The 20,739-nt window shown below is 39.0% G+C and overlaps 1 protein-coding gene across 1 annotated transcript; it reads left to right on the top strand.

The window, feature by feature from the left end:
• The first annotated feature begins 2,890 nt into the window (after positions 1–2,890).
• TULP3 (tubby like protein 3) lies at positions 2,891–20,495 on the top strand. Its single transcript, XM_010190727.1, has 10 exons — positions 2,891–2,947; positions 7,963–8,125; positions 10,076–10,252; positions 12,093–12,223; positions 13,948–14,145; positions 14,647–14,759; positions 15,156–15,270; positions 17,155–17,253; positions 19,459–19,630; positions 20,146–20,495. Exons 1-10 carry the CDS (start codon positions 2,915–2,917, stop codon positions 20,277–20,279), a joined length of 1,335 nt encoding a protein of 444 aa, XP_010189029.1. The 5' UTR covers positions 2,891–2,914; the 3' UTR covers positions 20,280–20,495.
• Positions 20,496–20,739: the final 244 nt, after the last annotated feature.

Genomic DNA, 20,739 nt, shown 5'->3' with positions numbered 1-20,739 from the left:
CACATAAACCCTTTAAATAGAAGAGCACAGCGAAGAACGTAGAGGTTTTGCGTGGGCACGTCCAAAGAGCACTTAGCTGTACTGCTCGGAGCAGCCGACCCATCTGGAGGAGGAGCGGTGTTTGCAGCCAGCGGCTGGATCCGCACGGCTCAGCACTCCCGGTGGGGAGCTGTGGGAGGGACTGGCACGGCCTCCTCCTGCCAGGCCTGCACTGACACCAACCCCGCCGGGTGGGGGGAAAGAAGTTGGGAGCGTGTGTGTGTGTGTGTGTGTGTGTGTGTGTGTGTGTGTGTGTGTGTAGGAAGCTCTTTTTTATCTGGTTATTTTGTTACACTTTCATGTAGACCAAGTGCTGGAAAAGAGGTTGTGGGAGTAAATAAAAATATTGTAATTTTTACAGTGCCACAGTGCTCATAGCTGTAAATTGTTTCTTTTTTTTGTTTGCTCCTTGTGTGAATTCTTGCACTTTATAATGGGACGGGTTGATGGCTGCTTTAATTTTGTGGCCTGCTACGAGGTGATTTTTGTCCGTATTTAACAGTAAATTGTAAAATAGAACCTTTTTTCTTCTTTATCAAGCTCTGTGAGCTGTTAGAATCTTTATGTATTTCAAGATTTGAGTCTCAGTTTAAGGGACTGGAGGTGGGGCAAGGTGTAGTGTGTGTTATAGTCCTGTTTCAACAGTCTTCAGACCCATCTTTGACGTTCTGCAACCTTATTCCAATGTGGGTAGAAAATAATTTGGAAATACAAAGTAAATAATTTTCATTCAGGATTTCCACAAAGCATATATGCAGATCCTAATATCTCACCATTTTGCCATCTTCCGGGTAAGAAGGAAAACCTGGAAACTTCTTTCCAAAAGTGGTAATGCTTTTATTTCTCTTTTATTTTGTGAAGAAGAGACTCATTGTTGGGAATGCATTTTCTATTAGGAAAAGCAATAAAACTACAGAGCAATTAAATTACAGACAGTAGCTTATAACTACACAGGACACTTTGTAGTTCTTTGAAATTATATACGAATGTGCCTGTAAATCTAATATTGATCGGAGCCACATAGATGGCCATATAACAAACTCTTGACTGCACTTAACAAATGTCGTATATTTCTTAAGTTAGTAGGCATATGAAAATAAAAGGAACGTTTCTTCTCCCCTTATCCCCTGCTTTTTTTTTCATGAATATTTTTGTTGGAGCTTTCAAGCATTTTTCGGATTTCACTAAAAGTGGCTTTTTCCTTCACCTATGCTTTATATAAAAAGCATGTCACCTTTTAACTTTGTGTTAACATTTCATGTGGCAACTAATGTATATCTTGCTGCACTCAGCAAATATGTCTCTGCATGTTTCTTTTTTAAATTGTGGTTGTTTCCAGGTGGAGACAGTGTATTACTGTAACTGTTGCTGTGGGGACATGCAATAGCTTTCCATCCCTCTTCAAGAAAACCATTAATTTTCAAGAAAACCATTAATTTTTCCAGGCCCTCGATTCCCTTTGAATCCAAGGTGCTACATGTTACTGATCCACATGAGGAGTAACATCAGCTTTTAGCAGCAGGGTGTTTTCAAGGTCCTAGACCTGTTATGTAATCATACTTGAAATACATTTAAAAAATACAGAACTAAGGAAAACTGCAAAGTAAAAAACCAATGGTAGTGGTAGCCTGCTTTAAAATACCGTTGGGCAGTAAGCATCAGTTTAAGTGTACATAAACGGTTACATATGATGTCTGTGTACAAAACTAGGGTAGTCTGTCTGTAAGAACCTCTGATCTGTCATCTGCATGCCTGGAAGTTGAGTCAAATGTGGATTTCTTAGGGGTTAAGGAGATTCTGAGCCCTGTTTCTTCTCCTGTTAACTCAGTGTGCAGTGATCCAATTTTCATGTGCTTTGTAGAAACCCCACCTCTCTCCCTGTCTCTCAGTTTCTGTGATTTGCCTTGTTAGGGTTATATTCAGCATTGTCTGCCAGCTTGGGACTTCACATCACAGGACATTTCTGCATATCTAGGCTGGACAGGGAATTTCCTGCTTACATTTAATTTTTGGCTAGCCCTGCTTTTCTACATGCCATCAAGAAAATATATATGTTTGTCTGTTTCCCATATTAAGTGTCTCTTCCATATGCTTTCTCACTTTGAGTTCTTTGTCAAAGATGTGTAGGAGAGACGTACACAGCTGTGGTAGGCAGAACATGTGCTTATTTGTCAATTATCCATTTCACTTTGTAGGGTTAACTGCTCTAAATTGCACTTTGTGTAATAATTCATTATCATACAAACAGGAATGGGAAGTCTATGCGGAACACAACTTAGAATGAACAGCTAGAGTTATTCTGAAAGTTATCTATAAAACAAATGGTGAAATTATTATTTTTAGGAATTAATATCAGGTGTTGCGAATACAGATTCTCTCCGGTCTTAACAATAGTTCTGGGAAGTCTGGTAGGATGAGAAAGTGGTGTCACTTTCAAGACAAAACCTAAAATTCTGGGTTAATTTGGAACTGGTTATTTTATGAAGGAGCAGAGATTTTATTGAATTAGTTTGAATTGTGTTAAGCCTTCAGATAATTCATGAATTGTCTCATAGCCCACCTCAGTAGTGGCTCATAATGTGTCCATCAGTAAGGAAGCCTTTTTTTTTCCTTACAAAGTGTTTTCAGAACAGTTTGCTAAGGTGATTAAGCTACAATTTGGTCCTATTTATGACAAAATATGATGTATGTTTTACTTTTAATGCCTTGTAACTTGATCTACTTGTGGGATAGAAGTTAATGCCTTACAGTTCTTTTAAAGTCTTGTTGGTGAAGTTGTAGTCTGTGAATATCCTGTGCTCTTATAATGCAGCCTATTTACTAGCAATAATTAATTTGTTTCTTTCCCTTTTCCAGCATCTTTGGAGATGAAAGCATGAAACTGCGACAGCTGAAACTAGAGAATCAGGTAAATAATAGTGCTGAAGCTGGTAAAAAAAATAAATATAGGAAAACAAACATTAGCCATCTTACTGTAGGAAAGGAGGGGGTAAAAGTGTTTGTTTCCTCTCTCTGTCCCTTCCCCTCCCTATCCCCCCACTTTTCCTCATCATGACCACCTTTTTGTCATCTATGTTGTGCTTTGTTGCCCGGAGCTACATAAGGTAAATGGCAACAGTGAATCCAGCCCACGTTCTTGAACTTCTGTTCTGATATGCAATGTCAGGGAGACTTGAGAAGTAGGGGTGAAGTGCTAAAAATGCTTGGTCTAAAGAATGCGAACAAGAACTCATTGCTGACATTTTTCTTTAAAGATTTTCATGATTTTCGCTAGTTTAAGTCAACCTGGCTGTGGCTTGTAGGCTTGATTTCTTTGATATGTTTATTTTTCGTACGTCCTACTTATTTCATTGTGATTGAGTCACCACAATGCAGGAATGAATCAAAAGAGAGGAATACTGCAAGGAATTATTCATTTTAAGCATCAAAGGAAAAGAAAAAGTTTTCCAGAGATATAGAAAGATCTGCTTAACACTACTATTAAGAAAGAGTTCTAGCATCTTTTGACTTGTTTGTTTGTTTGTTTGTTTCCTATAAAGCAAACATTTACAGCCAGCCATTTGTCAAATATTAGTTTATGGGTCTCAGTTTGCTGGATGCTTACCTCACCATATTCTTTAAAGCAATAAAGTATCCATCCTTAATATTCTTCCTCTGTGAAATTTTAAATGCTTATAAATTGATTAGAAGATATGAGGTTATTGTGATTCTCTAGCTGGCCATTTCACATGGGCCACAAATCACATTAAATTAATTTGTGTTCAAATTCAAGTATGTTATTTAGAAAAGCTCTCTCTCAGCTGAGGATCTTTAAACCCAGACATAACAGTCTTCATGGGACTGTTGCAGTGGATAATAATTCTCTTTAGCAGAACTTGTTAATTATTTCTAGTCTGAGTTTGCTTAGCTTTGACTTCAGACAGTGGATTTATCACTAACTTTATCTGTGTGTATGTAGGTGCTTATCTAAAACACTTTGGAGTCAAGGAGTAAAATTTATCTTTGGTCATATTTGTGGAAGCTAGGATAATCCTTTTACCTGTAGGCTACCCAGTAACACTTGTTTTAAAGAAATAAAAAAAAAGTAGAAAGCATTAGTTGAAGTAACTTCATCGGTGAAGGAGCATTTAGTGCCAAATGCCACTCAGTAAGAAGTTCCAAAACTAAGGGCGGTCTGACTGCTTGGTGCTGAACCCAGTGTGTGTTTCAGGACTCTTGTCTTGGGTCCTAAACTGCTAGTATTCACTGGCTACAAGAGCCTCGTTTTAAACCTCGCCACCTTGCATTGCTGTTCCACCAAAACAAAGCTGCCGGGCTGGGTGGAATTCCCTCAGAGCAGCTGTACGTTGAATTATGAAGAGGTGAGTTTAAAGAATTCCATACCTTTTTGCAATTTTGTTTCAGGCTTTCTTGGATTTGGTTGAGATTGCAATCATCTGCAAAACCAATAGCTAGAAAATGTCACTAAAATACATTTTTAATACCACTGCCCCTCTTTGCAGATGAGATTTGTTGAGAAATGTTAAGTCTCTAATTTAGGATTGTATGTTTAGGTTTGAATATTAACTTTGAAAGTCTGCTTCTAACTTTTACATGAATAGTACCATGCTTTCTGAAGAAACAGAGGCAAATAGGAGATCATGATCAGACACGATGAACTCGTTGCTGGGTGTAGTAGATGCCCCGCATGATTAATTTGTCCTAAACATTTATAGGAATTGGGATAAAAAATGCAAAATGTATTAATCTAATGTTTAGAACCTTTGGCCATACAGAGAATCTGGAATAAGCATTTGCCACAGCAAAGACATATGCCTATCATCCGTCTTTATGATGGGTTTGGAAAGCCTGTTATTGCAGTAAAATATTATTGAGAATAACACATGACATCAAGTTCCAGCTGTGGGGCAGCTCTGCCTGCCAGGATGCTTTTATCTGGACTACTGCCTTTTCTTCTGCCCAGACGGTGCTTACTTCCCCAGCTGCAGAAGGTGTTTCCTGCCTTTTGAGATACCTGCAACTCAAATTGCAATGCTGCCATCTCCCTGAGGGTGGAGAGCATGAAGCTGAAGGCAGGTATCTGAATATATCTGGCATGGTACTTATTCTTGACACAAAGTTTCATTCATGCCGTCATCACTAGGGTTGTCACTGCTGCCTCAGCATGAACTGGAGATGTGGAGAGGATGTTTCAGAGCTAGGATCCATCCCACATGGCCTACTAAGTAGGACCATGCCAAATAATACCTAGTACGGTACTGGTGTGGAGTGGTTGGAACCTTCCTGTACACAGCCTTCCTGTTCATCACAGCTGTAGAAACACTACTAAACTAGTGGTCTTATTAGCCTGCTATGATATATTTGTCTGACACATCTGACTGCCTAGTTTGTTGGAAACTCATTAGAACTGGAGTTGATGGTTTGTGATCCTTTAATCATCCTGTGCTCTGATGTTACACTTTTCTGTGGTGCAAAGAAAATGTTTCTGAAGGCATTTAATATATGGAGGTCACAGAATCCTGAACAAATCATGATAATCTCTATCTGTTATTTATTTAATGGATTGTGTGTTCTGTTGTGCTGTTCATGAACTATCTAAATTTTTTGTTGTAACATTATATGAATTTTTATTGTAACACAGAACTGGAGGAAAAGGCTGGTTAGTAGACAAAATGAAATAAAATACAGTTTCCTTTTTTGTACTTAATCTTCAATCTGAGAATACATAGTAGTGAAGGTAAGGCTGCTCTGCCACCTTATGTAGAGAAAATGAACTACTGCTATCTGTCCTCACAGTGGGCTTGTAGATGTTTTCCATTTCAATAAGCAAAGTAGCAGAAGAAGCCTCGTTAAAACAAATTAAATTACTACTAAGTTTTCTTGCTTTGATTATCCTGAAGTTCTTGCAAGAAGGTCAGTTGCATTTACCAGCAGTAAACTATGTGTTTCAAAATAAACCAGTATGATACTGTTGGTTTGGTGAGTTGCATAAACTCCCTGATAAAACAAAATGTACTATAATAAGAAAAAAATAAAGTTTTAGACTGGTGAGCAGTGAAATCTTTAAAAAACCTCATTTAATAGAATAATTAGTTAAATAGCTCTGAAAGTTATTATATCCTACATTGATCCCAAATTCAGTTTCTCATTCTAGCAGTAGCTGTGTACTTTCTTACTGCCTTTAGGATATGTCTGATTAATTTTTTTTCTTGTCTGTCTATTTGTCAGATAGAGAAGCTTTGGCAACAGTTTTTCTCAAATCCTTATTCCGAGTAGAATGTTTTCATTCTTGTATTCCCTCTCTCCTTTTATTTAAACTATTAGAGATTTATAAACTGTCACTAAATATTTTACTTTTCCTTAGCATTACTTTAAAAAACAAACAAATAACACAAACCAATGTAAATTCTTCTGGAGAGTCCAACTACCTTTCTAGAAAATAGATTTTAATCTACAATTAGCATTTTCTAAGAATTTGACTTCTACTGTTTTTGTCTTCTTTTCTTCTAGACCAATGTGTTAATCTCTTTGTAATTCTATGTAATTTTTGCCCTGCAGGGCAATCCTTGAAATTCTGCAGAACAAATACTACCTGTACTGCAGTCCAGTCTTCAAAGTATAGACAGTTATGAGTTTAAATAAAAAAGGATGGTCTGGTTTGGATTTTTGGTGTTGGCTTTGGGGAGTGGGGTTTTTTTTGTTGTTTGGTTGGTTTGGAATTTCTGTTTTGTTTTGGTTTGGTTTTTTTAGATAAGCGCTTGGAAAGCAGAAAGAATAAAGGACCAAGGGCTGAGTTGTATTGGAGTTCCTCAGGGAGAGGTTGCCTGAGAAACTCTCCTCACTTATGATAAAAAGTCTCATAGGAGAGGAAAGAAACAACAAGGGAGAGAAAAAGCCTAACAGGAGAGGAAAGGGTTCCAAAGATGTCTGTCTCAAATGGATTGAATTGTTGGTACTGTTTATCTGATGGATCCTTGGAGACTGAAAATAATTTTGTGGAGAGAATTTCTATCATCAAGAGCAACCTTCAGGGAGTGTTCAGGTACCTAAGAAACAGGCACGGATGAACTGCATCTACAGCAAGGGGGTTGCTCATCGTTTGCACAGTGGTGCATTACAGAGTATTGGACTATGATTTTTACTACTTCTTCATGCATCACCTTAACTTCTAAGGATTAAAACTGCAGTGACAGAGTGAGCCCTGATTAAGGGGTTTTAGAAATGTTACGTTAATACAGTAAAAGATTTAATTGCCATATAATGTTTAGGGCAAGGGCTCTCGTCTTTTCTCTGGCATTTTCAGATAATCTTGGAAATCGTTCTCTTAATACAAAGTTAGCTTAATTGTACAAAACAGGGAAGAAAAATTAAAGATTCCCTGTTGCATACAGGAAGTTGTTGTCCTAAACGATATTTAATGTCCTAAACAATTTAGTCCCATCGTAACTGCAGTGGAAAGAGCAGAGAGTTCTTGTGAGCTGGTTTGTCTACTCTGTCAGCTCGAGTAGGATGCGTGGAGTAATAAAATTGCATTAACATACTGTATATTATAACATTTACTTTGTGAAATGTTTTGTATTGGATTTTAAATGACTGCTGAATTTGTCTATTATATTAAGGATTGCTACAGTTTAGACTGGATGAAAGGAGTTAAAATTATCTGCTGATGGTCTCAGGATAGATCAGAAAATAAGCCGGTATCCACATCACCCATCTACAACTGATGGAGAATCAAAGGCAATATCTCACTCCAAAGACACTGTGATATCTATGTCTAGGGTTTTTGTAAGAGATTAGAAGGATATTTCAGGTTTATTGGAAATCCTGATCAGTGACATGTCATTGCCAATGACTGAGGCATGGTTTCTGCCTCTCTGGATGTGGTTACTCACCCTTATTTCATGCTTTTTCGTTATTTCGCAGAGAGCTCTTCTAGAGAAGAAGCAGAGGAAGAAACGTCTTGATCCCTTGATGGTACAGCCAAATCCTGAGGCAAAGCTGTGTAGGTCAAAGCCCAAAGGGTGTGAGAAGCAGGCACCTTTAGTACAAACTCCTACCCCTTTCCAGAGTGATGTTATATTACATGGTAAGTAATCAACCTGATTGCAACCGTGTTCCGCAAAATGCCAGTGCATGCATTTTGTGTCACAGATAGGCACCTACATTGCTGTGACAGTGGTCAAATGATAAACAAGATAGATTACACACCTTTCTATGTACAGAAGTAGAACTGTAGTACAGTATGATTGAGCAATACTGAACTGTCAAAACAAACAGAAACCTTACCTTGAATTCTGTGACAGCTGAGAATCTTTATGTGTCTTTGAGTAATATCTCTCTTGTGTTAGGCTAAGAACTGTAGAAATAGGCTGGGAACTTCTATAAAGGCAGTGAGATACAAATCCAAAGTAAAAGAGTCTTCTGAAGCTGTAGGATAAAGAAAAGGAAGTAATCCAGTAGTGACTGCCTGTATTTTTCTTCGTGGTGTCGTGGTATACTCCATCTAAAGATTGTGTATGATTGAATGAAAAAGTAAACAGCAGCAAAAGTTCTATGAATAATGAATAATGAATTAGGTTTTTGCTGGGTTTTACCTCATCTGTTGTTTTCTGTGGTCTTCAGGGAGACAGCTGAAACATGACAAACAAGCTATAGTGGTCTAGAAAGTCACAAGCACAAGGTGTTGAGCCAAAGGCAATAACTCAGTGGCCTCAAAACATTACAGTAAAGGAGGGACCATTCTGTTAGGAGTGAAAAGAAATAGAGGAGTGAGAGCCTTAAGACTTCCATGTCACAGGGAGGGAAAAAAGAGCAGCAATGAAACCCCTATGTTCCAGTGGAAGAGTCAGGAAGTAGTTTGAGAGCCAGGATCCCATCAGCCTATCAAGAAAGCAACAGGAAACATCCCAAGGCTTTGAGATGCATGCTATTGCAGGATGTTATAATACCACAATTGTGTAGATGGGGAATTAATGACTACAGTAGAATTTTTGAAATGCAAACAAACCAGTTACCTGGTTTGAGGATCACATTTAGAACTATGTTATCCTATCTTCTGAACATTTTTCTTGTTCTCTAGATGTCTTTCAGGATCATAGGATGGGGAGGAGACTGATTATGTTTATGTGTTTAAAATCAGGCGGGAGAAAGCTTCTGTTAAAAGACACTTTTAAGTCAAAAAGGGAGTGAGAGAAAAGATTGCTGTAACAACTAAGTTAGGAAATTTGAGTAGTACTGAAACTACAAGAAAGAAAAATGAAAACTAACTGCTCCCTCACTAGCTTCCATAGTTCTGAAGCTTCCTCAGTACAAACAAATCCTGTTAAGAAGTGATAACAGTAGTAAACTTCAGAAATCTGATGGGCAGATAAAGCTGTGAAGTTTTAAGAAGAAAAACAGTGCGAAAGCAAGAAATCCAAAGCTGGAATTACACTTACATATTGTGTGCTGCACAGATGTGAATTAAGTATTATGCTAGACCATGACATCAAGATGCCTCCACCAGTTATGAAGTGCAGTGCACAACTGAGTTGCATGTTTTAATGTGGAAATTTCATTTCTGCCAACAAGAAAGAGGACATCCGTTTACAGGTTTTTTTTCCTGCTTGTAGTTGTAGATGTTTTTATCAAATTGATTTTTGATGTTCACTGTAGAGCACTCAGTTCCTGGCACAGGAGCAAACAAGGAACCTGAAGGAAAAGGAAATAGAGTAGGTGCCCATAAATAAAGTGAAGGCTATCAGTGTGTATGACAAATACAACTCACTTTAATTGCTTAAGCCCTTGTAAAAAAAGTAGATACAATCACTATGTTTATAAACAGAGAAACTGATGGCCTGGTATGTTTAAAGTAATAGGAGGTCTGCACCAGAGTCAGGCCTGACTCCTCCCAAGTCTTCTGACAAAAGTTGAACAAGTATACTCAGCACTTTAAAGGGATGCTTGAGCAAGAGAAGATGAAAAGGAGAACCATCCTGGAATGCATCTTCAGCCATAGAAAATAGGCTTTAGCAGTCTGTTTCATTTTGGCCTGCAGGCATTGATGGACGAGCTGCTTTCTTGAAATCAGAAGTGCGAGATTTGAGGACCAAGGTTCAAACACTCTCTGTTGGATCTTCCAAAACAGAAGACAATGCAGATCAGGAAAATGAAGGAGATGCTCTAACAGACACAGCAGGCAAGCCAGATCTGCAAGAAATCTTAGAGAAACGAGGTAAGAGTTGATAATGTGCAAAGGTCTTTTTCAGAGCCCTCTACTACTTATAATATTTTTTTCAGTAGCATTAAAAAAACCTCAAAAATATGAGGAATCATGAAACAAATGTCTGTAGGATATTACTTTCAAATGCAGAGTTAATAGATTCTGCGGCATGTAGAAATGCAGAACTGCAGTTCCTTCTGATATTAATTGGAACATACCAGTTATGTTTAAAGGTTTATCAATGTGCTGTATAATTTCTGGCCTTTCCATCAAAGTCTGTGACAAAATGCTATACTTCACATTTTACTACAGGTCAGGATATTTTTCTTCCAAATATATTATATCTGGATATGATGTTTGAATATTTTCACAACAGCAGAACCCTCTATAGCCAGTAAATGCCATAATCTGTTTAGGAGACTAACAGGAAAGGTGTTCTTCCTGAGTCAGAGGCTGTCTCAATCAACACTTTTAGAGCTTTCTCTTCAATAGTTATCTCCCATTGAGTAGTTTCCCGGTGGTGTGCCCATCTCTGTCTGCCAAGTGTCTTATATTGCTGCCAGTACCACAGGAAACCTTTTTTGTTGCAGGCAGCCTAAGCACTTTGCGGCAAAATAATGGCTAGTGTTTAACATGGTACACAGCTTGTTTTTATTTTGCAGAGCCTGTCTCCCACAATGTTTCCTATACACTTTATTAAGGTACTACCATGTGTAGAAATACTTCCATTTAGATTCAATAGCTCCTTATTTATGAAGAGCAACATTACACAAGAGTTAGGAAAGGAAGCAGGGGAGAATATCCAGAAACTTCAGGGGAAATTAGTGGAGTGGCAATATAAACAGTGAATTTTGAAATTGACTGGAGTATTAGGGTTAACGCCTTTCCTCTTTCCAAATGTGCTTTGGGAAGTTTACTGACAGGTTGTTAAGACTACATGTTTCTGTTTCATCTGAGTCCAAGAACTTCCAGCAGTGCCCTCTCTATGTAGTGCCATGTTGGAGCACTGTTTGTTACAATATTGGCTATCAGGATAAAAATCAGCTTAGCAGGCTTTTTCTGTAGTCCCTTATGTGCTTTTCCATTCTACATCCAAATTAAAGAATGGAACCAGAGAACAAAATGATGCAGTTCCAAGTGGAAGGCAACACTTAACAGCGATGTATATAGAAGCTCTTTCTAAATGTCTTTACCCAGATATTTATTTTAGTTATATACCCACAGTCATCTCTACATAAATGTGCTTAGGTTAAGATTAAATAATTAAGTCCTGGAACTATTCAGTCTGCATTTCTGTTTTCAAAATCAAATCATTACTAGTATTCATGAGACCTGAGTTATTGCTACTGGTGTAAGAATAGGAGGGGCTCTTAATGAAAAATTATCATAATCCATTTCACTGTGTATAAGACTAAGGGGAAATGGTAAAGGATGTAACCTCTACAGAGTCCAACTTACAAGATAGGTGTCAGCATATTGATCTGAATTTCCTTTTTTTTTCTTAAGATATGGAGGGCTTTTTTATGTGAAAAATAGGCAAAATGAATTCAATGACAGCATATACTAAGCAATATGTTACATCATGTGATATCATGTAAAGTATGTATTAATAAAAGCCTGGCAGCTGCTTAATCATCTGCACAATGACAGGTGCAAAATGTCACTAGGGTTTTGAATTACAAGGCTCAGGAAGCAATATAGCACATGAAGAAAATCAGCAGTTGAAAGAACAGAAATTAATTAAAAGGGCCAGAGCAGAATAGCTATGCAAGAGTCATATATGACTTAGTGATGCTGTGAACTCAGGACACCTTCTTTCAGAGGCTACCTGCTTGATCCTGTATTCTGATAGGAATTTCAGGCAGTTTGAATTTTGATGAGGAGGACACAGAAGAGGAAGAAGCTAGTAAGAGACCAGCATCTCATTCACCATATCCCGAATCTGAGAGGCCTAGTTCTGCAACCAGCGAAAAATGTCTTGCAGTAAGTGTCTTGAAATCCATTTCTGATAAGGGCTGGGCACATGCTTGATTTTAGCACTAACCCCTGGAGCACTGGGTTAAAATATAGTAGTTGCAACTACAGCAGCTAACATATTAATCCCTGAAGGCAGAGAAGGGTCATGATTGTCAGGTTATCTGACTGAAGGACCACTGAGTTAAACACAAAGACTTAATAATGACCAATGGAACAATGGTGGGCGGAGGAACCCAAGTAGCCTAATCAGTGAAGATGGGAACACGATGAATCAGCTTCTCTTATGACCCTGAAGGGGACAGATTAGGCCATTGTCTCTGGTGTAAAATCCACCAAGATGACTCAGAGAAACTCTGAAATGCCATGCAAACTTGAGAGAGATCACTGCCTGGAGGTTTGTGACATTTATTGTGGAATACAAGGGGGAGCAGAATTTTGGGATGGATCAGAGAATTCTGGGATTGGACAAAACTTTTTTATGGGATGGTTAGGGGAAAGGAAAACAAAGTGGTCAAGGCGGATCAGGGAGTAGTAAGCATGGGAAAATAAGGAGTAAAAGGCACCAGGTGCATGTAAGCAGCTACAAGACAGCATGCTTGTCTGGCTGAGCCTTGTGCCTGATTACTGCAGCGCATGCTACCATCTTCTAAAACTCCGTTTCTATTTCCTGTGTGAGTATATTCTTGTTTGTGTGTGAGAGATACATACATACATACACACATATGCTGACAAACTGTATGCTGGACTAGTCAATGAGTTGGAAGATACTAGCATCAGGAAGACCCAGGGTCTGAGCTAGTGACTGGATAAAGGGCATAAGGTTTGGGCATGGATGCTGGATAACCTTAAAAGTCCATGCTGCTATTCAAGAGACTCGTATGAATGTATTTGTGAGGTGACTCTGTGTATGTTGTGCTGCACGAGTGGGTGAGTAGTACAAGAGATCTGGGTGTTGGTTACTTGGGAGACTGGGCTATGGGTACCAACTGCTGGAGATACTGGGTGGGGGGGTACTGAAAAGGGGGCAGGGTGAGAGCCACTAGTGAATTTCAAATCTGTGCTTGTGTCTCTGTGTATATTCACTCAGACTGGGGAATCTCTAAGGCCCAGTAAGGAAGGAATCCCCTGTGTCCTGCAAGATCTAGCTAGCTCTAAGAAAAAAAATATTTTCATGACCAATGCCAGATTTCCATCAGATTTCAAGTTCCATTGGTGCCCATAATTTGCATGCTGACTGCACACATTGTTCTGAGGTTCTTCCAGCATTTAGTTGAGATGGTTCCACTTTCACCTTACTCTGTTTCTGCTGCTGTTCTGAACTAAGAAAATCTCAGTGCTCATTTCAGTTACAAAAATCCCAGCCTGCTTTACTGCAGCATCCATCAGTCCGGTTTATCATGCTGCCTTATTTCCCACAGAATATTTGAAGTTCTAAAAGCAGAGAGGCTCTTTGCTTATAATATTTACAGTGCATCATTCTATTTCCCCCTTCCTAGCGAGTCACTCACCTCTGATTAATGGGTATTTTTTCTCCCCTCCCTTTGGAGCACTAGTCTTTCCTCAGAGTAGAAGTCTTCAGCCACTTTTCTTCATAGAAACACAGGTGTTCTCTCATTTAACTTCCCAAATATCCTTGAGACATGAGATCTTCTGTTTCAAAGGACCTTTCTTGGGAATACCAGAGCTTCTGATCTGATATTAATTTGCTAATATGATGGTTCTTCCCACAGGAAACAGGTGCTTCCTGTAGTCCATCCCCTCAGGCAGAGGCACAGCTGGGAGAAGTAGAGAACTTGGAGGATTTTGCATTTCGCCCTGCACCTCGTGGTATTACCGTCAAGTGTCGAATCACTAGAGATAAAAAGGGAATGGACCGGGGCCTCTTCCCTACTTATTACATGCATCTGGAAAGGGACGACAACAGAAAGGTATTGGAAGCAGCACACAGTATCTTGGCTATTGTACTCCTACCACAGAATATTTTTGGTGTAAGAGAGAGCTTCTGTCAAGAACCAGAAGCTGAGAAGGGCCAGCATGCACGTGAGGACAGCTTATATTTGTCCAAGATACTAAGAAGGGAATTGGCAGGTTTAAAAGCTGTAATACAATGAAAGATTAAATTTTAGAAGTATAAACTTGTCAAGGATAAATAAAAACAGGGAGACTGAGCTGCTCCAGAAGAAAAGGAGAGAGGACTAGAAAGGGCAGTTGCATTAAATCTAGACTGCTGAGTGAGCTGATTGTAGGAGTAGGATTTCAGGGTGTGCATTTGTAGAAGAGATCAGAATTGTGGAGACAGTAATAACAACACAGAACAAAAAGAGAAATGGATGTGGGAAATGGAGAGATAACAGTTTGGATAGCATCATGTAGCAATGCCTCTGCATTCTTACAAAGATCCAGTCTTGATCAAAGTTTTGTATTTTCAGACATTCCTTCTTGCAGGAAGAAAACGAAGAAAGAGCAAAACCTCCAATTACCTCATATCAGTTGACCCAACTGATTTGTCCCGGGGAGGGGAAAGTTTCATTGGAAAACTCAGGTGAGAACCACAGATGAAAACTACAGACAGGAGAGATGGGATTGTCGTTTTAGTTGAGTTGGGGTTATGAACAGCAATCTGGCATCAATTCAGAGAGAAGGAACTTGCATTGTCCTGCTTAATGTAATGTGTATTCACCTGGGCTGACAACCTTTCTTCAGTGTTACCATTCACTGTGGCAATTCAGAGAGGGAATTGTGGCTTGATGCTTTTCCAGGATACGTTACATACTTAATTCACCATGGGCACTTCATGGAAGCTCCTTACTGAGCTGGCAATAGGAAGATTCAGATGGCAGGAGATGTGTGCTTTCATTGTGCTGTACAAATACCTTCAGAAAAATGACAAAACTCTCCACTGATGCCTTTCTCTGTCTTTCCTTAAACTTGACATTAGGTCAAACCTCATGGGAACTAAATTTACCGTCTATGACCATGGAGTTAGCCCACTCAAGGCACGAAGCCTAGTGGAAAAGGCTCACACAAGACAGGAGCTTGCAGCTATTCATTATGTAAGTAGTGCCTCTCTCCTTTTGCCCCTTTCTTTTTTGTTGCCTGGTTACCGAGGAAACAGGGCTTACAAAATCCCGCTGCCTAGCAGTCTCCTCCGCTTATCTTTGGAACCAACTGACCAATTTCAACCAGATACAGCAAAGGGCAGAGGCCTCCAAGATAAGTTCCTACAAGTTTAATAAAAAAAAACAACAAAAAAATCAATGCCAGGGGTGGAAGAGAGACCCAAACTAACAACATCCTAATGATCGTCTTACTTGGTCTGTCATTCAGCGTGTGACCTCTCAGCTTAAACTTTACATGGAGCCAGCCACAGCATGAACTGTCTCTTACCCAGCTGGTATCTGGTGGACACTAAGAAGGAACTGGGAGTACTCTGTGAAGTAGAGTTCTTTTTTGCAGAACCAAAGGCATTTTGGTGGATAGGAAGGAGCTGGTATTATTTCAGTAGCACCTTGTTGTTGGTAAGGATATGGTTCCAGGGGCAATCATGTTTTGCTAGAGATGTCCTAGAGATGTTTTTTCCTGGTCTTGTGGATCACCTTGGTCTTGTCTTCAGAGTGAGGAGGCAGTTGTGGCCACTCTTGAATTAATGTGACTGTTCTCACATCGTGTTGTTTCCTATTCTAGTCCTAAAGTTTGAGTAAAACTTGAGGTTCTTAACATAATGATGGCCAGTCAGGTTGGAAGGATTTTTACTTTAATCACAAGTACAGCAGCAGAAATTTCTGAAGGCTCATTAGCCTACTGGAGCACAATATTGATGTTTTTGCTGTTGATCTTAATGGCACTTAGGGAAAAAAAAAAAGAAAAAGTGATAATTCCAATCCTAGCTTCTTTACAGAAGTATCTGGGTATTTTCTTTGTGTACAGTATTCTTCAGTTTCCTACGTAATCGTGCACAGCAAGGGGCTAAAATGAGTGCTTTCAGATTTCTGAACTTTTATCTACAAGAAATTCATGAAGTTTATATATGAATAAAAATCAGTACCCACATTCTCATGTGTGCCTTGAGATTTTCTGAAGTGAAATAATAGAGGCTGCAACTTCAGAAACCTTTGTTCGGTGTCTGCAAAATGTTAAGAGAAGCTGAATCACTTCAGTATTGTATCAGTTCAGTGCTTCTAAAAGATTCTGGCTTTTTAATTGGTCTTTGGGAATTTTAAAGTTTATCACTGACATTGTTACAGAACACTTAAAATGGACCCTTGAATTTCAGTTGACATTATTCGATGGATGGTTTGGGAATACCAAGACTATTTTCCTTTGCTTTTTATACTCAGTCCACTTGGAGCAGTCTTCTGCAATACTCTGGAAAAATCTGCTTGTCTTGAGATTGAAGCCTGGACAAATGCTGAATAATTTGCCTTTTGGGTCTGTTCTTAATAATTTATAAAAGAGCATGATTTGAGAGAAAATTGTAGATATGCTCTTAAACACAAATAACAGCACCTAAAGAAGAATATAATTCATTGGTCAGGAACATTTTAGCCTAAATAGTGATATATAGATAACATAGACACAGGTCAAAGATACTTGCCCTTTATCATACTTAAGGCTTGTAGACTAGTAAGATTTTAGTACGTTTTTGCCTCAAATGCAAAAACTTATGCCTGGAAATTGCACTTGTCTGATTTTGTTAGAAATGTTTCATTGGGATAATAGATGTGCTCTAAGTTAGGTAATGCTATGTGTGTCTTTTAATGCAGTTCTCAAAATGGGATTAAACACAGTTGCAGTTAGATAACTGCTACTACAGTTGTAGCTAGCAAATCTCATTAAAAAACAATATAAATGTGGATTCAAATTCAGTTTTGCTGTCTTTCCTTCTCTGAGATGGAGTATCTCATTTACTGAAAATAATGGCTTTCCTTGTCTTTCAGGAAACCAATGTGTTAGGATTCAAGGGTCCCAGGAAAATGTCGGTGATCATTCCAGGAATGAATATGAACCATAAGCGAATTCCAATCCGTCCACAAAATGTGAGTTATGGAGTTTGGGCATGTTTCAGACTGGAGGAAGAGGTTAAAACTTTCTCGTAGAGATCTGGGTGTTACTGAGCATCGTGGCTTTTACAGCAAGGTTGTTAATACGCAGGGCTTTAGCGAGTCTTATGGAGTGTAAATATAGTGTAGGCTAAAGGTGTTGATTAATTTGTTCTTTCCTTTTACCTTATTTGTAGCCTTCTGAATAGTGTTTGTATCCTTTCTTGTCCTTTGATCAGCCTAAATATTATTTACTTAGATATTGCAATGGCAGGTGTATGTTGTTGCTGTTGCACCTACAACCCCTGCTCATGGGTGAAACCCTGTTATGCTGAGAGTTGGATGAACACAGAACAAACTTGCCTTTCCTAGGAGCTTTACATTCTTAGCCAGTATATGAGTTACAACAGATAATAAATAGATAAGGTGGTATTCTGTTGTAGTAGCAAGAGAGTAAATACATCTTTGATCAGAATGTTGTAAATACATCTTTGATCATCTTTGTAAATACATCTTTGATGCCAGTCTCTTTGTAGAAATGACAGAAAAAGAGGATCCTTTAAGGAGAAAGTGATGAGAAGGATGGAGTTTTGTGGTGACTATTTAGTGAGGATTTCTCGTACATACGGGGGATGTTACAGCTAAAAGCTCACAGAACTATGTCTGAAGATATGTTAAGGCATATGATCAAAATCGCTGTTCCCTTAATGTGGGTTTTATGTTTGGCGTTATAGAAGACCAAAAGGACAGGTTCCAACTGAATTATTTGGTCAGTTTTTTAAGCTAGAAAACAGTATTTGCATCCATCTTGTGAGTAGATACGAGTAGGACAGGAGTGTATTTGTTGAGGTTGGAGAAAAAACTCTTCAGGAGTGGAAATTCAGTCATGGGAGCCTGGAAAAGAGGTTTAGTTTTGTGAATGGGCAGGGAAATTGTACCTGGAGATGGTAATTTATTCATCATCTTTCAATTGGTATTCCCATCTCCCCCATCAGTACAGTAATGATTCCATGGCCCTGCTTTTATTTTTCTCCCCTATTTTCCCAACTGCTTTGCTAGGAGGGAAGTGTACTGACAGTGGAGAAGGCTGAAACACAATGCTGTTCCGAAAAGTTGGCAAAGCTTTTAGTGTAGAGGTTTGACTCTGTTTTTTGTCTTCCTTCTCTGTAGTGCAATGCCTCCAATTAAGCAATACTGCCCTCACTTTAAAGGAGGAAAAACTGCATCTAAATGCACTTTGTTGGTGCCAATTCTCAAAGTTCTTTTTGCATCTTTAAAAAAGTAAATAAAAATAAAGATATAAAGTAACTAGCTTAAACTAGTAGGTTTTATTTAGGTTATCCTCAAAAAATCCGCTTCATATTTGTATGTGATGTTAAAAGTTACTATAGCTGAATCAGTCAGACATCCACAGTAGGTTGTTTTCTGATAATTTTTTCCCATGAAATAACTGCAGTTTGGATTCTTTGTCTTGGGAGTTTTAGCGTGTATTATTTCAGTTTGGTTTTTATGTGTTGCAGAACTTTTAAAATTAAATCATATGTCATGTGTTTCACTCACTACTGTTTCCAGCTCCTTGGAATTCATTCTGTTTGTCGTGCTGGTTTACCTCCTTTTTGTATCCTTTCATTTTTATTTCTCTCTGGTTTTCATATCGTGCATCACTTATTAGACCCAATAGGATGACACTTAACTTACTTAAGGCATACCTACGGCCCACTGCAGTCTTTGGACTTTCTACTGAAGTACCACAGGGTCTGGCACTATGCAGTTAATTGTAGGTTATTTTCTTTTGTTTTAAAGTTTAGAATGTTAGAAACGGAAGTTGGACTCAACAGGATCAGAGAAAGCTTATGAGACTCAGAAAGGATTCCTGCCAGCAGGATGGCAGTCATCTGTGACTGGTGAATTGCTCCCTTTCCTGTACACACACTTCCTTCTCTCTCACTCTTTTTTTCTTGTTTGGGTAGAAATATGGTGATAGTTTATTGCGTGGAAAGGTATGCTTGGACTGGAAGCGCAGGAAAGTATCTTCCTGGTACTAGCAGGAAATTTTCAGTAGGTCTGAGTTTAAGTGCTGTCATTGTGTTTCATTAAACAGGGAATGACCTTCAAGTGACAGAGTGCATACACATGAAAGAGGCAGTATTCAAAAGCAGAGCCATTCCAAATCTGATAAATGTACTTCTTTCTTCTGAACAGGAACATGAGAGTCTGCTGTCAAAATGGCAAAACAAAAATTTAGAGAACCTTATTGAGTTGCACAACAAGGCTCCAGTCTGGAACGATGATACTCAGTCCTATGTTTTGAACTTCCATGGGAGAGTCACTCAGGCCTCGGTGAAGAACTTCCAGATTGTCCATGACAATGACCGTAAGAGTCCGGTGGGGAGTGCGTGGGGTTTATTCAAATAGGGAGAAACCAATTTATTTCATGAGGTTTGGGAGAAATAGGACCCTCTTCCTGGAGAAGCGAGACTGGGTGGAGGAAGTCAGATCAGGAGTACTGGGGACTGTTCAGCTGTCAAGAAAATTATATAAGGTCTCCCTTTTTCCTGAGGTGGGTTCTGAGATTGCTGCCCATAGCTGCAGCAAAAGAGGGGGCAAATGCAAGATTCCTGAAGAGAAATAAAAGGATTAATGTGGCACCTTCAGTCCAGCTAAAGGGTAGTTTGAGCTTTGGTTCTGAGAAGAAAGATAAGCTCTAGAATAACACAGTCACTCTAGAGAACAGATTTCAAGGCCACTCTGGTGAGAAAGGATGGATACACTAACTGCACATATTGGGGACTGCCAGACTTGTGTGGTTTTTTGTTTGTGTTTTGTGGGGTTTTTTTTCTTTGCTTCATTGTGAAATTGTTCATCTCTAAATCTTTCTTTTCTCCTCAGCTGACTACATTGTGATGCAGTTTGGTCGTGTAGCAGAAGATGTGTTCACTCTGGACTATAATTATCCTCTCTGTGCTCTTCAGGCCTTTGCTATTGGACTCTCCAGCTTTGATAGTAAATTGGCTTGTGAATGAGAGGCAACAGACTTAGAGCATGGAACTCGTTCCCATCCCTGCATCTTGTTGTAAGAGTTCCAGGTGGGGTAGTAAAAAGCACATTGGGGGTGGCAGGGAACTGGAGGACAGACTTCTGCAGGCCTGTTAGAAAGCAAATACCAGGCCTTGGAGCATTATGATACTTGACAATAGACCATCTTAGAAGACTGACCCAAAACCATGAGATGTTTTTGTTGGTGATGTTGATTCTACTTTCTGAATAAAATTCAGAATTGGAACCCCTTGCAAGCTGTGATTAGAAAAATAACAGTTTAGTGTTCATATACCTTGGAACTTCTACAGTGCCCCCAGAGATGGTGCTGTGAATCTGATCAGGAGCTCTTGAGTTCCTGATCAGGTGAATTCAGAAAAAAAGAGGGCAGTTATTGGCATGTGTTCCCTTCTGCCCAGCATTTTGCTGCCTGTTACAGCAGTTACA

Source organism: Mesitornis unicolor, unplaced genomic scaffold, assembly GCF_000695765.1.
Source record: "Mesitornis unicolor isolate BGI_N332 unplaced genomic scaffold, ASM69576v1 scaffold51898, whole genome shotgun sequence".
Lineage (NCBI taxonomy): Eukaryota > Metazoa > Chordata > Aves > Mesitornithiformes > Mesitornithidae > Mesitornis > Mesitornis unicolor.
The sequence above is the reverse complement of the archived record's forward strand: the minus strand, read 5'-3'. Positions and strand labels throughout refer to the sequence as shown.

What these genes read in the sequence shown, in the direction of transcription:
- TULP3 (XM_010190727.1), top strand. Translation starts at nt 2,915, where the DNA reads ATGAAACTGCGACAGCTGAAACTAGAGAATCAG. An exon ending in GAGTGATGTTATATTACATG is followed by an intron (nt 8,126 to 10,075) that starts GTAAGTAATCAA and finishes TTTGGCCTGCAG; the next exon opens with GCATTGATGGACGAGCTGCT. An exon ending in CCAGCGAAAAATGTCTTGCA is followed by an intron (nt 12,224 to 13,947) that starts GTAAGTGTCTTG and finishes TTCTTCCCACAG; the next exon opens with GAAACAGGTGCTTCCTGTAG.